The sequence below is a fragment of the Balaenoptera acutorostrata genome, chromosome 15 (genome assembly GCF_949987535.1).
Source record: "Balaenoptera acutorostrata chromosome 15, mBalAcu1.1, whole genome shotgun sequence".
Classification (NCBI taxonomy): Eukaryota; Metazoa; Chordata; class Mammalia; order Artiodactyla; family Balaenopteridae; genus Balaenoptera; species Balaenoptera acutorostrata.
The window spans coordinates 39,854,953-39,871,275 of NC_080078.1; the positions used below are offsets into that span (position 1 = coordinate 39,854,953).

Below are 16,323 nucleotides of genomic sequence, written 5' to 3' on the forward strand. Positions count from 1 at the left end.
CGGCCGCCCCCTCCGGCCGGGCCCGCCCCCGGCGCGCACGCCCCTCGCTCCATGGCATTCCCGGGCGGGCGGGCGGGGACTCGGCGCGGGTGCCCTCGGGCCGGCGGCGGCAGCCCCTCCCCGAAGCCCTCAGGACCCCCGAGGCCCCGGTGCCGGCGGCGGCGGTGAGTGAGTGCGCGGGGTGGGGGGCGCGGGGCGCGGGGCGCGGGCCGGGTGGGTTCCGGGGCTGCGTCCGCCGCGCGCGGGGCCCGTCCCCACCCCTCCACGGCCGAAGCCGCTCGGAGCGGCCGGAGTCTGGCTGCGTCCCGGCTTCGGGCGACTCTCCGCCCGAGGCGGCCGGACTTTCCTTCCCGGAGTTTCCCGAGCCGCCCGAGGAGGCGGCCCAGCCCCGGATTCCTAACCCGGCGCGCCGCAAAAATAGCCCGTGGCCGGATTAGCGCGCCCCGGCGGCCTGACCCGGCCGGACGTCTCGGCTCCATCCCCCGCCCGACAGCTGAGGGTCCCGGGAGCGGGAGGGCTCGGAGTCCGGGGTGTCCCCAGGCGCCTCTGAGCTGTACCCTCCCCCCCTTACGCTTTCCTTCCCGGCCACCACCAGTGGGTGGTGTCTCCAAGTCGAAACTCCAGCTCAGAGGGTGGGACTTCTCCGGATCATCCCTGTCCCAGCCGTGTTCCCTGGGGATGGGAATAATTTCAGCAATAATAGCAGTAGCTGTGGAGCTGGGGGGCGGGCGGTGCGAGGAGGGAGTGACCCCACCTTCCGCTTCACAACCCAATCTCCCCGGCTTTAAACACTGGAAGCTGCCGGGCACTTTCCCTACCCTGTGCTCAGTGGCCAAGAGGAGCAGGCCAGGGCTGAGCCTGTGGCCACTACACGGTGCCTCAAAGCAGGCCTGCTCTTGGCTGGGAGATTGCTGGACCCCAGGTGCTCAGGGCACTGGAGGAGGGCCTGGCTGTCTGCCCTGCCGGGGGCATGTCTGTGGGGCTGGGTGGGGAATGGGCAGGGGAGCCAGATGGTCCTGAGCAGAGTTCCTTCTTCTGTGTGTGCAGTTTGGGGTGGTGTGTCTGTGTGTCTGTCTGGGTGGGCGAGGTCTGGGTCTGGAGGCCCTAGCCCTGTGCTGGGAAAGGCCCCCCCACCCCCACCTGGGGACTTCCTGGCAGAGAAGATTCAAGGATGAAACTGGCTTTTCAGGTTTGGCCCAGCCAGATGCTGGGTTCTCCCCACCCTGTGGAGCCAGCCCCAGCCCCCTTAGCCCCCACCCAGAGGTTGGGAGGAAGCTGGGCCACCCAGCAGATGGCGGGGGCCCAAGGAGTCCCTGAGGCTGAGTTCCCTGCAACCAGGGGTTATTCTGGGCAAGCTAGGTCCTTTTCCTTGAGAAAAGCAGGGGCTACTAGCAGGGGCTACTAGTGGGGCATAAGAGTTGAGTGGCCCTGGATGGAATGTGCCAGGCCCCAGGCTGCTTCCCAAACCCTCCAAGCAACCTCCGCCCATTGCACAGAGAGCTGACTGAGAGCACCAGAGCTGGAGCACTGCAGTGACAGCATCCCCCGTCCAGCGTCAGTGGGCCGGCCGGCAAACCACTGCCCTTGGGAGCTTGAATTCTAGGGGAGCCCTTGGTTCAGAGGGAGTCACGCAGGCCTTGCCTGCCTTCCTGGGCCCACCCTCAGGGCCTCCGGACTCAAGCTGCTGCTCAGGGCACCTCCTGTAGCTCCTCTCCCCAGATGTGAGGGGCTCCCCCCGCCTGCACCTCCCCAGCTCCAGTCCCTCCATGTCATCGGTGTCTGTGACAGGATCGACTTTCAGCCCAAGGATCAGATTCCTTAGCTTCTGCCTGTTTTCTGGGTTAGGTGCGTTTGAGGGTGACTCCTTCCTCCCTGAACTGAGATGCTCTGGGTGGAGGTGGGGTGGAGTGGTGGCCCAGAGGGGCCTGTTAGCCCTCCCCAGCCTGAGGAGCCTAGATGGTCTGCCCCTCCCCTGGGGGGCTGTGGCTACCTCCCCGGCTCCTGGGCAGACATGGCCCCAGGCTTTGAACCCCCCTGGAGGCTTGGTGACCACAGGTGGTGACTGGCCTCTCTGAGCCTCAGTTTCCTGATCTCTAAGATGGACACAGAGGACCCCTGCAGGGGTTGTGACAGGTCAGTGGGGCTAGCCAGAGTCAGGTTTGAGGCAGGTGTGCCAGGCTTCTGCTGACTGAAGCCATTTCTGCTCCGATAATCGACTTCAGGGGCTTGGTGTCCCCTCCCGCGGCCTTGCAGATACTATCCAGCAGCTGATGTGTCCTGAGAAGGGTTGCTAAGCCAGAGGGTATGTGGGCACCGGGAGCTCGTGTGGGGGTGGGGGGTTGGTCAGGGGCACTTGTGGGGCCTCTAACTGGTGATTAGGCTGCTCATCTGCCTTCTGTCCAGGCCTGTTGATGGGATGTGGGTCTTTCCACTGTGCAGCTTGAGACAGGCTTGCACCTACCTCCCAAGGTCCAGCTAGATTCCAGATTGTCCCACCCAGAAGCTGCTATAGCTGAGCCCCTGCCCTACCCCACTGCTGGCTGTGTGGCACGGATGGGTCCTCTGACCTTTCTGAGCCTGGGGCTCCCCGACCCCAGGGTGCATCCACCCTGCCAGACCCAGCCGGGTCATAGGCTTTAATTCTGGTGGCCAGTTACCCTCTGGGTCATAGTCTGCCGAGCCTTTGGGCAGCTCCCAGTCCACAGGGCCAGTGCCCCCTTTCCTGCACCACCCTCCCAGGGCAGTTACCTTCAGGGCCTCCTGTGCAGAGAGCCTCCTGTGGTTCTGTTGTTGGATCCCTGCATCCCTATCATCTGGGGTGACAGCTGGTGATGGGCGCCTTGGGGGGGTAGCGATCTGATGTGTCCTCTTGGGGACAGCACGGGGCACCCAGCAAGCCACTGGCCAGGTGTCAGGTCTGCCCTGCTCCCTTCTGAACCTCATATCTTCCACAGAAAAGTGGAGGGGTCTCTGGGAGGGGTGAGGGCCTGGCCAGGATCATTCCCGACAAGATGCCGGTTACTGATGATGAGGTCAAGAGGCACAGGGCAGCCAGCTCACTTTCGCTCTGCCACATAGTAGCACGTAGTGGAGGACTGAATTCTAGGCTGCCAGACAGCTGGCGATCCCCCCTCCCAAGGGAGACCTGGGGCCGGGCATCAGACTAGGGGTCAGACAGGACACTGAGGGTCAGAGGTCAGGGCTCACATGGGGAGGTCAGAGGAGCTGGCGCCTCCTGGGACCATGCTCAGGTGAGCTGGGCACACGTCTGGGCAGGTGTCCTGGGGTGGGCCCAATTGCTCCAGCTGACATGGGTGGCCGGCGGTCCCCTGGGCAGGTTAGGCCCCAGGCTTGGTGGGTCTGGTCCTGGGGCCGGGCCGCTTGCTTGACCTCCAGCTGCCCCTGGTCCGTGTTGTCCCTCAAGTGTGCAGGGCAGGCCTAAGTGCAGAAATAGAGGGTCCAGCTTAATCCCGGCCACAGCCTGTCCAGGCCTGGGTGGGCCAGAACTTCTCCCCTGTCTCCTCCTGCCTCTTGGCCACACCTTCCCAAACTGGGCCTCCCCAAAGGGTGTCGCCTGGGTCCTCCCACGCCTTGTGCTCTGGTTGAACGCGCTCCCGGGCCCTCCTTGGGGAGCTCCCCACAGCCGGCAGGCAGCACCAGCCTGCTCGTTTGTTTGTTTCTTTCTTTTTAGTTGAAGTATAGGTGACTTACAATATGATATTCGTTTTAGGTCCAGCCTGTTTTTTTTTTTTTGATTCAGCTGCCGCTTCTCGAGCACCTACTGTGTGCCCAGCACTGCTGTGGCCCCTGATTTTCAAAGGGGAAAATTCAGGCTCTCTCAGGGTTGCAGGTGGTAGAGGGGAGCTGGGTCAGTGCACAGTGTCTCAGGCCAGGCTCCCCGACACTGGCCTGCCTGCACTGGCTCCTGCTTCTGGACCCTCCTGGACCCCTGCCCAGGGTCCCCCGTCATCCCCAGAGCAGGCGTGGCTGCTTCTCAGGGCTGCCCCACAGCCCTCCACCCTGCTGGCTGCAGCGGCTCCCACTCCCCTCGCTCCCGCTTGAAGCAGCCCTGGTGGTCCCGGTACCCTGCGGGCCCTCCCTCTGCATCCCCTCCAGCCTCACCCCACACTCCTGAGCTGCTCAGAGCTCCGTCCTCACAGTTAGCTTTTGCTTCATCAGCCTCCCCGCTGCGCTTCTAGTTGCCTGTTTGGGTGTCTCCTGGTGGGTCTGGGCCCCGGGTGGGCAGCCACGAATGTCACCAGAGTGACTCAGACGGCAGGCAGGCCCTCCCTGGGCTGTGGTCTCTCCCTGCGCTGAGGGGCAGCAGAGCAGAGATGCTGTTGGGATTCCCCCTCAGGGACCGTCTAGGAACAAGAGCCCACTGTGCGCCTGGGGGAGACCCAGACACTGAGCCACTGTCTCCTCTGGGCGGGCACTGTGCCCCTTCCCGGCCCAGACTCTTTGTCCGGTCTGGGCCCGACCCTCCCCCACACCCTCGGGGTCCACTGTGGAGCCACCCCCGACCCTGCTTGTGAATCCCACCCACTTGATGCCCAGATTGCCGCAGGGGCGCTGGGGGATTGGGCACACAGGGGCGGGTCAGGCCGGGAACCCATAGCACTGAGGGCAGGGAGCTGTGTGGGTTATGGGGCACCCTCCAGCTTCTGCCCCAAACACAGGAGGGATCTGGTGGGGTGAGGGCCACCGGGAGGTCTGTGTGTCCAGGCAGGGAGCTGGTGCCTCCCTCGTGAGGGGACCGGCTCCTGTGTCTGGTGGGCCCAGGCCAGCGGGGGTCGGGGGGGCGTCTGGCTCCTGTGTGTGCTCACCACCCCCTTCCCACCTCCTTGCTTGTGCTGTTTCTGTTCCCACCCGGTCATGTGGTAGCTCCTCCTCCCACACCCAAGTGAAGGGGCATCTTTGGGAACTTGCCATCACCCCACTTCATGGGGACGGGCCCCTGCTAGCTCGTGCTCTGAAATGACCAGTGATCATTCAGCAGTGGCTCTGGAGCAGGCCTGTCCTAGGCACTGTGGACCTGGCATGACAGGACCGGACAGCACACACGTGGATGTGCTCCCGGCCATGCCAGGGGAATCCAGGGCCTGTCAGGGAGGGGCTGCCTGACTGAGGCGGGGGGTCCTTGAACACATGGGCAGAATGCGTGTACTGGGAGAGCCAGGTGTGAGGAGAGGCTGTGGGAGCACAGTGGGAGCCAGGGAGGGTCGCAGGTGTGTGTGTGGTGCTGAGCCAGTCAGCTGGCAAAGGTTCCTGGCACTCTTTTTTTTTTTTTTTAATATTTATTTATTTATTTAGGCTGTGCAGGATCTTTAGTTGTGACATGCAGACTTCTTAGTTGCAGCATGCGGATCTTAGTTGCGGCATGTGGGATCTAGTTCCCTGACCAGGGAACGCACCCGAGCCCCCTGCATTGGGAGCATGGAGCCCTACCCACTGGACCACCAGGGAAGTCCCTTCCTGGCACTCTTTGAGTGGAGAACCAGCTTCTGTCACCTAGAGGTGCTGGGCGTGCGTGGGGAGGCTCCTGTAGGGGCTCGTTCCTGGCACCCAGCCTGCCTGGTACCAGCAGTGATCCCGGGTCCACACTTGGCCTCTCTGGACCTCACAATAGCTTCACCAGGAGCGTATGAGACTCTGTGAGGCATGGGGTGGTCGGGTGGCAGGGACAGACTTAAGGTACCATAGCCTCTCCCATCTGAAATGCTAAGGGGGTCCCCATCCTGTCTGGCCCCTTCCTGACAAGGCCCCATGGGCACAGCACCATCTGAGGGGTCTGATCGCCCAGATCTCCACCTGGCAGGCCCAGCCCGCCGTGGCTCAGAGGGTGCACCCAGGGTGCTGTCCCAGCCCTGCAGGTTCTGGGCGCGCCTCTCAGCACCTTCTGCCTTCTCGATACGCCTAACGCTGTCTGAGGTTCCACCATTAGTGCTTGAGACCCGGAGCTGTCCTGCCCAGTGATTTCCTTACCAGCAGGGAGAGCTTACAATCACCTTGGTCTGTGAAGGGAGGGCTGGTGGATGACAAGGAAGATGCTGCCCTCCCAGGATGCTGACCTGTGGCCTGGTCAGCCACAGCTGTGCAGGGCTGGGCTGGGTTGTGGTGCGAGTTGGATGCCGAGTGCTGGTCTCCTGGTTCAGGTCCCAGAGGGACCCAGTTCTCAGTCAGGATGCCCTCATGTCAGACGCTGCCTCCATCCCCTCCAGGGACTCTCCATCTGACTACAGCTTGTGGGGCTCAGTGTAGGCGGGGCCAGGAAGGGATTCCCAGGGATGTGGGAACAAATGCTGCCCTCAGCCCTTTTCCTGAGACCAGAGCAGGTGAGGGCAGGGAGAGGCTTGGCCCTGGGAGCTGTGTTGATGGAAAGACTCCTGCATAGTCAGCTCAGGGAAAAGGTCGGAATGTGAGGGATGGGCCAAGAGTCAGAAGGCATCCCCGAAGGACTGCCTCCTTCTGGGCCTGTTCCTGGTTGGGGTAGGGCCAGTGGGAACCGTGATTAGTGTTCAGGCTCAGCCCCATTTGGTACAGGACCAGTAGGAGCTGCCAGCTGCATCCTGGCCTGGTGTCCGGTCAATCTAGGGCCAGTAGGACCTGTGTGCTGGGTCCTGGGCTGGTCCCCGATTGTCATAGGGCCAATAGAAGCTGTGTGTTGTCCTGGGCCTATCCCTGGGTGGCAGAGGGCCGCTAGGAGCTGGGAGCAGCATCCTGGGCTCTCCGTGTTTTGTGAGCAGCACAGGAGTGTTCTGTGTCATCCCGCGTCTGTGTCGGGGGGCCGGGGGTGGGGGTGGGGGGGATGAGCGACATCCCTGGCCGTTCCCAGGTCCATAGGGAGCTGTGGGGTGGCACTGAGCAGGGTTCTGGACCCCTGGACCTTCCCTGATCTGTAAAGGGCCAGTAGCAACTGTGTCCTTAGTTATGCCGCCTGAATATGTGGCCTTGGGCAAGACAAGCCTCTCTTTCTAGGCCTCAGTTTCCCTATTTGTAAAGTATTTTCTCTGTATCTCTCCAGGCAGTTGAGAGGGAGGCTCCAAAGTAGAAGCTGTTTCTAGTGACCTCAGTGGATGGGTCACAGACCCCGCAGGTCAGAATCTTCGGAGTCTGAAGCTCTTTGAGAGGCTGAGGAATTTTGGAGTCTCCACCACGCTCCTGCTATCCTTGCCCCCGCTGTGCTAGGAACCCTTCTAGTCTTGGATATCCTGTTTCCAGGCCTTGTGATCCTTCTCTGGGGCCGGGGAAGCAGATATGCCCTGAAACTGCCATTTCGTAAAGGGGGAATTAAGTGCCAAGGAGCCATGCTTATGTGGCCACTGCCTCATGGTCACATGGCCAGGCTGGGGTGGCCCAAATCAAGCCCTGGCCTCTCTGCTCTGGGTCTCAGATGCTTAAGGTGGCACGGAGCAAGGCGTCTCCAAGCACTGTTGGGCTTTGCTGCTGTTTCTGGGCCTGTGGCGCCCCCTTGTGGTCACAGCGGCCTTTTCACCAGGTGGTTTCCAGGAGGTCCCTTGGCTATAGGAGCCCTTGGCCCCTGGGAAGCCAGGTGGTCCCTCCTCTGAGAGATGGAGGGACCACGCACCCTGTCGTGGGCATAGTGAGCCCTCTGTCTCTGGAGCAGCTGTCATGGTGGTTAAGAAACTGAGGTCTGTGTCCAATAGGCTTGAGATTTGCCCCGTGTACAGACCGGGTCAGCCCCTCAGCTTGCCTCTGCCCTCGTGCTTATTCATACCTCTGCACTGGCCATTCCCTGTGTGGGGAACACCCTGCCACCTAACCTTGCTCACTAGATCAACTCGAAAGCCTTTGCTCAGATGTCACCGCACAGAGAGGCATCGCTCCTCTGGCAACTGTAATGAGCTGTTTTCTGGGTTTTTTCAAATTAACTTTTTAAAAAAAATTTATTTTTGGTTGCGTTGGGTCTTCGTTGCTGTGCGCGGGCTTTCTCTGGTTGCAGCGAGTGGGGGCTACTCTTCGTTGTGCGCGGGCCTCTCACTGCGGTGGCTTCTCTCATTGCGGAGCATGGGCTCTAGGTGTGCGGGCTTCAGTAGTTGTGGCACGCAGGCTCAGTAGTTGTGGGACACGGGCTTAGTTGCTCCGTGGCATGTGGGATCTTCCCGGACCAGGGATCGAACCCATGTCCCCTGCATTGGCAGGCGGATTCTTAACCACTGTGCCACCAGGGAAGTCCTAATGGGCTGTTTTATCCCTGTCACACATTGCAGCCTTTAGCACAGTGTATCTACGTGTAAGCTTATTGTTTGTCTGGACTCTAAGCTTGAGGAGTGCAGGGATTTTTGTGTTTCTGTTTCCCTGCTTCTCCACCAAGATGTCCCAAGCACCTAGGAGTGGCTCATAGTAGGTCCTCAACTATTCATCACATGAATGCATGTCGTCTGAGGACCTAGTGCGTGCCCAGCCGTGTCTTTCGGGACAACAGAGGCAGGAACCGAGCGCGTGGGTGCTGAGCCCGTGCTGGGACTCTGGCAGTGGAGCTGTGCCCATGCCTGTTAGGCTATCCCTGCTTCTTCCTCCTCCTGGGTCTGGGCCGCGTGAACCCTCAGAGATCTGCCAGTGCTGTTTTTGGGCTGCGCCGTGCGGCTTGCAGCATCTTAGTTCCCCGACCAGGGATTGAACCCAGGCCCCTGGCAGTGAAAGTGTGGAGTCCTAACCACTGGGCCGCCAGGGAAGTGCCTGTCAGCGCTGTTATTGAATAACACACCACGCCCCCTAGGCCCCCCTAGCTCTGCCTGGAACCATGGGTGAGGCCCGCAGGGACAGCACCAGCAGCCTGCAGCGCAAGAAGCCGCCGTGGCTGAAGCTGGATATCCCGGCCGTGGTGCCCCCGGCAGCAGAGGAGTCCAACTTCCTGCAGGTAGGCCCTGGCCAGCGGGGGCTGCAGGTGCAGCCCATCCAGCCGCCTCACTGGGTCCCCGTTGCCCAGCCCCTGAGACGCCAGGCGTTCCTGCGGAGCGTGAGCATGCCGGCCGAGCCCGCCCGCGTTCCCTCACCCCACCAGGAGCCCCGGCGGCTGGGGCTGCAGCGCCAGATGTCCATCACACAGACCATCCGCAGGTACTTCGCTGTCCTGGCTGGTCCGCGGCGGGCTGGGGGCTGGGCCGGTGGGACAGAGGCAGGCATACAGGGTCCCCTTCGGGCACTGGGGCTGGGAGTGGGGCAAGGGCTTTCTCCTCCATCCCGTCCCCACATCACCCTGTCCTCCTCCTGCTCTGGGGACTGACTGCTGTCACCTACTGCCTTTCTCTGCCCCCCCGCCCAGCGCTTGCTCTCTCCTCTCTCTCTCCCCACCCCCCCACCCAATGCTCTGGTCCCCCCCGAACAGCCGACAGGTGCGCTTTGGGCGTGTCCACACTCTGCCCCTGTTGGGCCCCCCTGCTGCCCGCAGGGCCCTCACACAGCGCTCGTCTCTCTCTCGGTCCCTGCTCAGGTACCTTGGGCAGGGCATGAGTGTGTTGGCGTCAGCTGGTGTGTGCATGGCTTGTGACCTCCCGGGAGCTGCCAGCGTGGTTGGTGTCCCCCGGGGCTCCTGACGGCAGGTGCTGGCAGTGTTTTTGCGTGCGCGTCCAAGGACTGTGGGCAGCCTGCCTGGGTGTGTGGCACCCACTGCCTGAGTTCTGTGGTGTCCAAGGTCAAGCTGCTGCCCAGGGCCACGCTTTCTCTGGCTGAGCTAAGGGCTGAACTCTGACCTCTGTCTCCAGACTCAGTGTCTCCCGACAAATGCCCGTCTCAGGGATGGCGTGAGGGCCTGTGTGAAATACTCACCTATTTCACCAAGGCCTGCCATCTCTGGTGCTGGTGGCAGTTTGGAGCTGGCTAATTGTTTAGAGGGTGGCCAGGGCCGAAACCCACTTACCCTCTTTATCAGACCCAGCCCACCTGGACCCCAGACCCTGGAGTGTCCAGAGGCCTGGGGCGGGCATGCTGCCCAGGTGGAGTGCCTCTGAGGCCCCTGCTGGGGAGAGGGGACAGCTGGCCTCCCCTTGCTGAGTCCCTCCCCTGGCAGGGGCACTGCTGACTGGTTTGGAGTGAGCAAGGATAGTGACAGCACCCAGAAGTGGCAGCGCAAGAGCATCCGTCACTGCAGCCAGCGCTACGGGAAGCTGAAGCCCCAGGTCATCCGGGAGCTAGACCTGCCCAGCCAGGACAATGTGTCGCTGACCAGCACTGAGACGCCCCCTCCTCTGTACGTGGGGCCATGCCAGCTGGGCATGCAGAAGGTATGCTCTCCCGCTGCTGCCTCCCACAGTTCCCTTACTCTGCTGCCCTGAGCTGGGGCTGGGGACACAGCCAGTCTAAGCACAGGAGGTTGCTTGGAGCTCACGGTCTGGGAGGGTGGTCGATGGTCCCGTAAAGGCACCTAAGATACTCTCTGGGAAGGGGGGCTTGGGGGAGAGGACAGGGTCCTGGGATTGTACCACATGCCAGCCTATGCGTGGGAGAGCATCCCAGGATGAACAGCAGCGTAAAGGAAATACAGGCGGAGAACGGGACCCCTCTGGTGCAGTGGGGTGGGGTGGTACCCACTCAGCTGTCCAGGGACCCACTGGGGAGTGGGACGAGCAGCAGCTGTGTTCTCCATGGTGGGGTCTGGGGTGGTGAAGAAGCCCCCTTGGCGATGACCCAGCCCCCGACTCCTGCATCTCCTCCCCTCCTCCAGATCATAGATCCCCTGGCCCGGGGCCGGGCCTTCCGCTTGGCGGATGATGCCGCCGACGGCCTGAGTGCCCCGCACACGCCGGTCACGCCGGGTGCCGCCTCCCTCTGCTCCTTCTCCAGCTCCCGTTCGGGTTTCAACCGGCTCCCGCGGCGGCGCAAGCGCGAGTCGGTGGCCAAGATGAGCTTCCGGGCAGCCGCTGCGCTGGTGAAGGTGGGTGCAGGGGCCGGGGTGGGGGCAGGGGCTGAGCCAGCACCACGCTGCGTCCTCACCCCCTCGCTGGCAGGGCCGCTCGGTTAGGGATGGCACACTGCGCCGGCTCCAGCGCCGAAGCTTCACTCCTGCCAGCTTCCTGGAGGAGGACACGGCTGACTTCCCCGACGAGCTGGACACATCCTTCTTTGCCCGGGTAAGAGCCTGGCACCATCACCCATGACCCTGGTGCCTATGCTTCCCACGCTGACCGTGCGTGTTTGCTCAGGAAGGTGTCCTCCACGAGGAGCTGTCCACGTACCCAGATGAGGTGTTCGAGTCCCCATCGGAGGCAGCGCTCAAGGACTGGGAGAGGGCCCCGGAGCAGGCGGACCTCACGGGTGGGGCCCTGGCCCGCAGCGAGCTGGAGCGCAGCCACCTGATGTTGTGAGTGCCTCCCGGCGCGCTCCGAGGGGGCCGGGGGGCAGGTCCTGCGGCTCTCAGGAGCAGCTGGCCCCAAAGGCACGACCCTAGAGGGCCCCGGGAGGGGGTCATCTTGTGGACTGGGAACCCAGCTTGGCAACTGTGTTTGGGGAACCCAGGGGTGGGCGCCATTCGAGTCTGGGCTGCCCACACCTGGAACAGGATCACAGTCCCAGAGCCCACAGGCTGGAGAGAATCTCGGGGGAAGGAGGAGGTGACGTAGTTAACACTCGCAGATTAGCAGGGACCCTCCTGTAGGTCCGAACCCACCTCCCTGCCATGCCAGGAGTGGCTGGGGATCACGCTTTTACTGGTAAGGAGGGGGCTGACATTAGCCTGCCACACAGTGTCTTCACCACTAGTTGGGAGCAGGACAGACAAGGAGGGTCGCCCGTGTTCGCCCGTGTCCCGCCGGGGATGGACTGCGGCAGGTGGGAGGTCTGGGGCTGGGGGTGATGGCACCCCTTCCCCCAGGCCCCTGGAACGTGGCTGGCGCAAGCAGAAGGAGGGCGGCGCAGCGGCCCCGCAGCCCAAGGTGCGGCTGCGGCAGGAGGTGGTGAGCGCCGCGGGTCAGCGGCGGGGCCAGCGCATCGCGATGCCGGTGCGCAAGTTCTTCGCCAGGGAGAAGCGGCCATATGGGCTGGGCATGGTGGGCCGGCTAACCAACCGCACTTACCGCAAGCGAATCGACAGCTATGTCAAACGCCAGATTGAGGACATGGACGACCACAGGTAGGCGTGGAGGGGATGCGGCTTCGGGAAGGCAAGGCTCCAGGTGGGCGTGGGGGCTCCGGGTTGGGGATGCCGCCTCTGCTGACGCTTTGCCCCGCAGGCCCTTCTTCACCTACTGGCTCACCTTTGTGCACTCGCTCGTCACCATTCTAGCCGTGTGCATCTATGGCGTGGCGCCCGTAGGCTTCTCACAGCACGAGACCGTAGACTCGGTGAGCCTCGGCACCCTCCCTGGCGAACCCTGGGCTCTGGGCTCCCTCCCACCCATTCTCCTCCCACCCGAGGAGAGGGCTCAGCTGAGATCCGTCTGATCTTTCTCCCCAACCTCCCAGGTGCTGCGCAACCGAGGGGTCTATGAGAATGTCAAGTACGTTCAGCAGGAGAACTTCTGGATCGGGCCCAGCTCGGTGAGGGCGGGGCCTGGCGGGGGCGGGGCCCCTGGGCTGGCGGAGGGCCTGGCCGCAGCTGCACATCCTCTTCCCCACAGGAGGCTCTCATTCACCTGGGTGCCAAGTTCTCGCCCTGCATGCGCCAGGATCCGCAGGTGCATAGTTTCATCCACGCTGCGCGCGAGCGTGAGAAGCACTCGGCCTGCTGTGTGCGTAACGACCGGTCTGGCTGCGTGCAGACCTCGGAAGAGGAGTGCTCGGTGAGTGCCCGCCCGCAGCTCAGCTCGCACCCTTGTCTGCACCTTGTGTTTGTGGTTATCTTGGGACTTCAGATAGAGCCGGTTGGTTATCCTAAACCCCTAGTTCTCAGCACATTATGCCGTCCGTCTTTGCCAGGCCCCTTGCATCACATTCTTTCCTTTTTATCCCACACCTCCTCCATCTCCTGCTGCTCACCCTGTACACCTGTGTCCTTAATTTTTTTTTTTTTTTTTTTTATGGCCGCGCTGCAAGGCTTGCGGGATCCTAGTTCCCCAACCAGGGATCGAACCCAGGCCCGGCATTGAAAGCGCCAAGTCCTAACCACTGGACCGCCAGGGAATTACACATGTGTCCTTAATTTGGGTGTGCTCTTCCCACACGTGTCCATCTTGTTTTTGTGCACGTGTCTTAAGTTTCTATAAATGGTATTGCCTTTTCCCACTAAATTAAAAAAAATTTTTTTTTTGAATATTTATTTATTTGGCTGCATCGGGTCTTATTTGCGGCAGGCGGGATCTTTGTTGCGGCGAGTGGGCTTCTCTCTAGTTGTGGAATGTGGGCTTTTTCTCTTCTCCAGTCGTGGTGCGCGGGCTCCAGAGTGCATGGGCTCTGGAGTTTATGGCACGTGGGCTCTCTCATTGAGGAGCACGAGCTCAGTAGTTATGGCGCGAGGGCTCAGTTACCCTGCGGCATGTGGGATCCCAGTTCCCCGACCAGAGATCGAACCCGTGTCCCCTGCATTGGAAGGCGGATTCATTACCACTGGACCACCAGGGAAGTCCCTGAATTTTAAAAACGTTATCCAAGTTTTTATCATCTTATGTGGAGGTGCCATGGTTTGTACCAGTTCTCTGATTTTGGACACTGGTGGTTTCTATTTTTAAGCTAATAGGAACTATGCTGTTGAATTCCTTATAACCATCTCCCAACATGCGAGCAATATCCAGAGTGTAAGTTCAGAGCGGTGGGGGTGTAGAACCAGAGGGAGGAGCTCAGAATCAGTGCTTCTGATTCCCGCCATCTGGAAACTGCACCGGGACAGGGTGGGCTCTGACCAGGGCTGAGCCCGTGTCCTCCCACAGTCCACGCTGGCAGTGTGGGTGAAATGGCCCTTCCATCCCAGCGCCCCAGACCTTGCTGGCCACAAGAGGCAGTTTGGCTCTGTCTGCCACCAGGACCCCAGGTCAGTCCTGCTGGCCCCTCCCTTACCTTCCTTTGTCCACGTCTCCCTTGGGAGTGCGGGTGGAGAGAGGTATAATAGCTCTCCTTGTTGTCCAGTCGGGCAGGAGGGGGCTAAGCCAAGGGCACAAAGCAAGGACTGACCACATCCTGGGCTCGTGCAGGGTGTGTGATGAGCCTTCCTCCGAGGACCCTCATGAGTGGCCAGATGACATCACCAAGTGGCCGGTGAGCCGGGGTGGAGGGGTTGTTTGGGAGTCGCCCTTATCGTGTGGGGGAGGCATCCACATCTCATCCATCAGTGATGCCAGAGGTCCCCATTGTGGGACCACCCTGTGCTTCCAGATGCTCGGCCCTGGCTGTTAGCCAGCCTGTCCGTCCACCACAGCCGACCTCTCTGAGCAGAACCCCACGTGGAGCCTTGGGAGGTCAAATGACATTATTCCAATTTGATAGATGGTCAAACTGAGGCTTAGGGTGTAGAACCTGCTTGAAGTCAAGGGAAGCCTATTTCCCACCCTAGGAGCCTGTCCATCTTTGCCCCAACCAAGCATAGCGTGGGGCCCAAGGTTAGGGGAGACCCTGACCCAACTCACCCCCGTTTGTGACACAGATCTGCACCAAAAACAGCGCTGGGAACCACACCAACCACCCGCACATGGACTGTGTCATCACGGGCCGGCCCTGCTGCATTGGCACCAAGGGCAGGTAGGGCTGCCTGTGTGGGCATGTGCAGCTGGTCCTGGGCACAAAGTGTTGCCCTGGGGTTGTGCCCTCCTCCCCTCCCCAGTCCCAAAATAACCCAAGATACCAAGGGGCGTGGGGTGAGGAAGGGGCTGGACCTATCCAGGGCCAACAAAGGTGGGCAAGTGGGGCCGAAACCTGGGCCTGGAAGCCCTCCCAACCCTGGCCTGACCTTCCAGGTGTGAGATCACCTCCCGGGAGTACTGTGACTTCATGAGGGGCTACTTCCACGAGGAGGCCACACTCTGCTCTCAGGTAGGCCTCCGGGGTGAGGGTCCCTCCCCGTCCCTGCAGCCACGGCGGGTGCTGACAGGCCACTCTGCACAGGTGCACTGCATGGACGACGTGTGTGGGCTCTTGCCCTTCCTCAACCCCGAGGTGCCCGACCAGTTCTACCGCCTGTGGCTGTCCCTATTCTTGCACGCTGGGCAAGTGACACCATGTGGGCTGAGCGGGGTTGGGTGGAGTGGGTGGTCCCAGGGACCCCAGGAGTAGCTGGTGAGCCTTCCCTGCTGAATGGCCCCCCTCCCCACAGGATCCTGCACTGCCTGGTGTCTGTCTGCTTCCAGATGACTGTCCTGCGGGACCTGGAGAAGCTGGCAGGCTGGCACCGCATAGCCATCATCTACCTGCTGAGTGGCGTCACTGGTAACCTGGCCAGTGCCATTTTCCTGCCATACCGGGCAGAGGTAAGGCTGCCCCCCAGGGTGGGGCCCTCCTACGTGCACCTGCTGCCCAGCACGAACTGGTTCCAGCACAGAGTCGAGTTGCTACAGTGCCCCGCCCGGGAGCAGCTCCACTTGGCTCCTGTCCCGATTCGCTCTGGGCGGAGGGAGGTGGGACGGGGCGACCTGCTCAGGCCCACCAGCTCACGGGCACCCACACGCCCCCAGGTGGGCCCCGCCGGCTCGCAGTTCGGCATCCTGGCCTGCCTCTTCGTGGAGCTCTTCCAGAGCTGGCAGATCCTGGCACGGCCCTGGCGTGCCTTCTTCAAGCTGCTGGCTGTGGTGCTCTTCCTCTTCACCTTCGGGCTGCTGCCCTGGATCGACAACTTCGCCCACATCTCGGGCTTCGTCAGCGGCCTCTTCCTCTCCTTTGCCTTCTTGCCCTACATCAGCTTTGGCAAGTTTGACCTGTACCGCAAGCGCTGCCAGATCATCATCTTTCAGGTGGTCTTCCTGGGCCTCCTGGCTGGCCTGGTGGTCCTCTTCTACTTCTACCCTGTGCGCTGTGAGTGGTGCGAGTTCCTCACCTGCATCCCCTTCACTGACAAGTTCTGTGAGAAGTACGAGCTGGACGCTCAGCTCCACTGAGCTGGCGGGGTGCTGGCGCCGTGTGCCCTGTGGGCCGGGGCCAGGCCTGAGGCTCGGGACTCCGCCTGCGAGCCCTGCTCCCCTTGCACAGACCCCTTGTGCCGTGTTCACTGCTGTTGAACCCCTCGTACTTCCGGGCATTTATCACAGTAGTTCCCGAGATTACCCTCTAACTAGCCTCTCGACGACCACCTCATGTGGCCAATAAATGGACCGGGAGCGTTTTAGCTGCCACTAACTTGACCAGAGCTGCCTCCTCCTTTCTGGGTTCTGGCTGGAGGCTGTGGAGGGAGGTCCTTCAGTGCCCAGGCCTCCAACTCACAAGTCCCCAAAACAGGGAACTCAGTGT

General features: G+C 61.8%; 1 protein-coding gene across 4 annotated transcripts; it reads left to right on the forward strand.

The window, feature by feature from the left end:
- The first annotated feature begins 24 nt into the window (after window positions 1-24).
- On the forward strand, window positions 25-16,232 carry RHBDF1 (rhomboid 5 homolog 1). 4 transcript variants are annotated; one of them, XM_057529424.1, is made up of 19 exons: window positions 25-164; window positions 8,741-8,881; window positions 8,951-9,081; window positions 9,350-9,454; window positions 10,031-10,244; window positions 10,685-10,894; window positions 10,968-11,090; window positions 11,163-11,320; window positions 11,831-12,088; window positions 12,189-12,300; window positions 12,421-12,495; window positions 12,576-12,737; window positions 13,821-13,921; window positions 14,082-14,145; window positions 14,531-14,625; window positions 14,841-14,916; window positions 14,989-15,089; window positions 15,197-15,350; window positions 15,555-16,232. In XM_057529424.1, exons 2-19 carry the CDS (start codon window positions 8,765-8,767, stop codon window positions 15,972-15,974), a joined length of 2,676 nt encoding a protein of 891 aa, XP_057385407.1. In that variant the 5' UTR covers window positions 25-164; window positions 8,741-8,764; the 3' UTR covers window positions 15,975-16,232. The 4 variants fall into 4 exon arrangements, with proteins under 4 accessions (XP_057385407.1, XP_057385406.1, XP_057385409.1 ...); XM_057529423.1 differs by having other exon boundaries at window positions 8,741-9,081; XM_057529426.1 differs by lacking the exon at window positions 9,350-9,454 and having other exon boundaries at window positions 15,555-16,231.
- Window positions 16,233-16,323: the final 91 nt, after the last annotated feature.